The sequence below is a fragment of the Diaphorina citri genome, unplaced genomic scaffold, assembly GCF_000475195.1.
Source record: "Diaphorina citri unplaced genomic scaffold, Diaci psyllid genome assembly version 1.1 scaffold6801, whole genome shotgun sequence".
NCBI lineage: Eukaryota > Metazoa > Arthropoda > Insecta > Hemiptera > Psyllidae > Diaphorina > Diaphorina citri.
Genome location: NW_007384177.1, coordinates 1 through 4,163, shown reverse-complemented (window position 1 = coordinate 4,163; position 4,163 = coordinate 1). Strand labels below are relative to the sequence as shown.

Sequence of the window (4,163 nt, the reverse complement as noted above, 5' to 3'; positions counted from 1 at the left end):
TATGTATGTATGTGTGTACTACAGGTTTAAATGGGAAAAGGTGGTATACAAAATATCTCAAGAACGGTTTGTCCTAGATCGATGAAATTTGGTATGCTATCCCGGTATTGTCCAAGGACGCGACTGTAAAACAATTTGGTAAAAATCGGACAGTCACTCATCCAGATATCAACCAAAGTCAATGTTGCTTCGAACACTGACGAGAGAAAAAAAAAGAGCCATCAAAATCGTTCCAGTAGTTTTGACTATAGAGTGGTCAACTTCAAAGAAGAAGAAGAAGAAGAAGCAGCAGCAGCAGCAGCAGCAGCAGCAGCAGAAAATGATGAAAAATTTTGACGATTTTCTAAGCCACATATCTCCGGTTTAATATAAGAGCTTATTTAGACTGGGGGGTGAAGGGACTTGTCAGTCTCATCCTAGCTGCTAGGACCTAGCAGTATAAGTGTAGAGTAGTCCAGTTCCAAAAGTGGACACAAACAAATGGACATTTTTAGGGAAAGCACGAAAAACTCCTTTCTTTTGAAACAAGCAGCTGAATAAGGTCTTAAAAAAAAGCTAAAATCCAAGGGAATCTGTTGGTGTATAAGGTATTTCTGCCAAAGTTGACATTAATAAATTAGTTATATTAAGGTCAGAGTTCCGAGATGTCCAGTTTTGGTACCGTTAAAAAAATTTACCCCTTTTTGGAACTGGGCTACTCAGGTATATTCTGTTCTATTCTAACCCATTTTGATGATTTTTTTTTCTTTTTCAATTTGGTCTACTTTTGCGCCCCAACAGACAGTCAATCCGTTTTCTTCCATCGTTTGTAGTTTTTCCTCTCCAACTACCTGAAAACGGCTACTTTCTCTGTGGTGTATAAATAATATCTCTTCGGCGGGGCGCTACCGCGCTTGTTAATATCATGACCATACATCAAACTGAATAATCTTTTATTTCATTTTAAAGTTCTATACCTCTAAAAAAAAAAAAAAAAAAAAAAAAAAAAAACCAGAAATTTTTTTTTTTTTTTATAAGATTTCACCCCTAAAAAAAAAAAAAAAAAAAAAAAAAAAAAACAAAAAAACAACTACCTACATGAGCTTTTTTTTCTTTTTCAGGGAATATCTGAAGAGGTCTTCAATAGCCTAGCAACGATGTTACCAAGCATATTCCGAGTGTCAAATCCATTGATATTCAAAGTAAAATAAACTTTAATTAGAATGGGCTGTTTTTACCCTATCTGCACTATCTACTCAAATATATGTCTCGCCTGTGTCCATCTCATTGTATTTAGACCTTGCTTTATATTTCGTGCTTTTTTTTTTACTCATTGTGAAAATCCAAGGTTTTACTTTCGCGGTGGTCACGGTGATGACGTCATTCATTAACGAATAATCTCGCAATGACGCAATGAGAGAAAAAACTATCGCGTTGAAAAAAAATCAGAGGAGCACTCGGCATGGATAGGATCGAATAAATATCTGATTTGAGTGAGATTTGATTTTTGTTCTTTTTAAAAGTTCCTTTTTTCTACTGGATTCTGGAACTTCTCGAAGATTGTCAAAGTAAGGATGAGTCAATGAGTGTGGTGATGTGGTGTGAAGAGTTTCATATTTTTTATGTGGCCCTCGGTAAAAAAAAAGTTTGCCCATCACTGGGCTAGATTTAAGGTATAATATAATTATGTTATTGCGTTATAACTTATAACCGATCTCCTGGACAAAAAAGTCTTACAGGGCCGTAGCTCGACCTAAATTTTCGTGAACTCGTTGAATTCGGCCATTAATTTTTACTTGATGGGCAGAGCTCATAATTATGTGCTCCTTTATTTTCCGCAAAAACCGCGAACTCCAAAAATTCGAGGGAGTAGTCAATTGTACTTTGAATTTAACGTAAATCAAAAAGTTGTGTTTTTTTTTCGAAATTTCAATCAGGCTCCGAGAAAAACAAACAGGCCTTTTTTTAAATATATATATTCTGGGACACCCTGTATAAAGGTCTTGTATTTGTATGGGAATTATTCTAATTATCATTTGACAGGGAGGCAAGGAAAAAGATCTTTTACCAGGTGATGTGATTATAACCAAACATTCGAATCTGTGCCTTGCTCATCTTGTGTTTCATATGATGGTGGATGAATCTCTTTACTCTAGTAAGTACCTGTAACACTAGTCTAAAGCTGTGTCCAAACAGAGTCGAACGGCAGTCGATTGATGTGCCTATGGTCTTCCTGTACCCTTGTACAAAGACCATGGACGAGGGGGAGGTCAATCTGTGTTGTCAAGGCAGTGTGGACGGTTCAGTCGACTAAGTGTGGACACAGCTGTCTCTCATGTTAAGAGAGATGTTTTAATTTTTAATACATAGGTTTCTATAAGTAAACACAATGGAATATGCTTTCGGAGTCAGGGAGTTAATGTTGAAAATTCACCCTCCTTGGCGAAATTGCCACAGAGATGAATAATAAAATACGGCTTATTTCCTTCCAATACATATTTATATCGATAAGTCAAGATTTTCTCTCTCGAAATCTTGAATTAATCGATCAGAAAATCGAACAAAAAGACGACGGATTTTAGTTTCGGCCATATTAGGTGATTTATGAACATTTCAACTTTCAGTACATACCATCAATTTGGGCCATAAAAAATGAAATGTTACCAAGTTATGGCCATTTCTCTGAGTGTCTTGAAAATTGGACGGTATATGTACACTAAAGAGTTATGCAAAATTGCATACGCAAATAATAACAGCGTGTTTTCGTGGTTTTCAGGTGAAATGAATTCTAGACATTACATTATTTTGGCTAGTTATGCAAAATTGCATACGCAAATAATAACAGCGTGTTTTCGTGGTTTTCAGGTGAAATGAATTCTAGACATTACATTATTTTGGCTTTTAGAAACATAATGAAAGTATGCTGCTCTTATGACATCACAACACTGACTATACCTCTGCTCCTGGGACATGAAATGACGGAGGTAAGCTAACAACAATGAAACAATATTGTACAGCACTGTAGCATACTGTCAAAAAAATGATGGTGATGGTGATTCATATTTTCTTTTCCTTTTCTTTAGAACATGACAGTTGCATGGTGTACGAAGAGAGCAGAACTTGTTCTGAAATGTGTGAAAGGTTTCATGATAGAGATGACGTCATGGGGTGGATCTGAGTTGAAGAACCTGCAGTTTGTTGTTCCTAAAGTAAGTGCTAACGATTACTAGAGTTCTAGGTTCTATTCCATGAAGCAATTCTGAGTCATACTTCAAACTTCGCCTTGTGGCCACAATCGGCTGCGACTTTAAATGAGAACCCCAACATCATACCAAAGGCTGTTTTTTTTTACAAGTTTGAACTTTTATGGAGGGTCAATTTTCTTATACATGTGCCACCCGACAGATGAGGATTGGGAGGCGAGGGTAGAGCTTGATTATTTCAAACACCTCTGCCTGACCTCTGATGTTGAGTTGTTGAGGTACCCCATGAGGGTGAAAAAATGAAGAAGAATTTGAGCTATTAGATGAGGTGGAGGATCAAGTATTATGTTAGTTCCTCCACGTCTGATATTTTGTTCCCTACGAAGTGTGTACGTTTTCTTTTCTTTTCTCCAATGAAAAATCATTGATACATAAATTAAACTGATGGTCTGTTTAAAAAAATAAAAATAATAACATAGGAAAAGCCTATCCTTGAATAGCATTTTTGGGTCTAAAACTGGACAACTCAGTACCTTACGGTTCCAAAAGGGAACATATTCCGGTTTTCGGTGCCAAAACTGGACATCTCGGAATTTTGACATTAAAGAACTAGTTGATTTCAACTTTGCCAGAAATGCAATATAGTCGTACATATACCAAGATATTCCCTTAGATTTTAGCTTTTTTTTTTCAAGACCGAAACCATTAAAATTGGCTGCTTCTTTCAAAAGATATGAGTTTTTCGTGTTTTCCCTAAAAAAGTTTATCCGGCCGTAGTCCACTTTTGGAACTGGGCTACTCAAAAGGCACACCTTCCACTGACGAGAGAAAAAAAAAGAGCCATCAAAATCGTTCCAGTAGTTTTGACTATAGAGTGGTCAACTTCAAAGAAGAAGAAGAAGAAGCAGCAGCAGCAGAAAATGATGAAAAATTTTGACGATTTTCTAAGCCACATATCTCCGGTTTAATATAAGAGCTTAT

At 36.3% G+C, this 4,163-nt stretch overlaps 1 protein-coding gene across 1 annotated transcript; it reads left to right on the top strand.

Annotated features, from left to right (window-relative positions):
* Positions 1-1,917: 1,917 nt before the first annotated feature.
* Positions 1,918-4,083, top strand: LOC103522079 (protein C12orf4 homolog). Its single transcript, XM_008487187.3, has 3 exons — positions 1,918-2,134; positions 2,845-2,963; positions 3,063-4,083. The coding sequence occupies exons 1-3, from the start codon at positions 2,107-2,109 to the stop codon at positions 3,207-3,209; spliced, it is 294 nt and encodes a 97-aa protein (XP_008485409.2). The 5' UTR covers positions 1,918-2,106; the 3' UTR covers positions 3,210-4,083.
* The last annotated feature ends 80 nt before the right edge of the window (positions 4,084-4,163 follow it).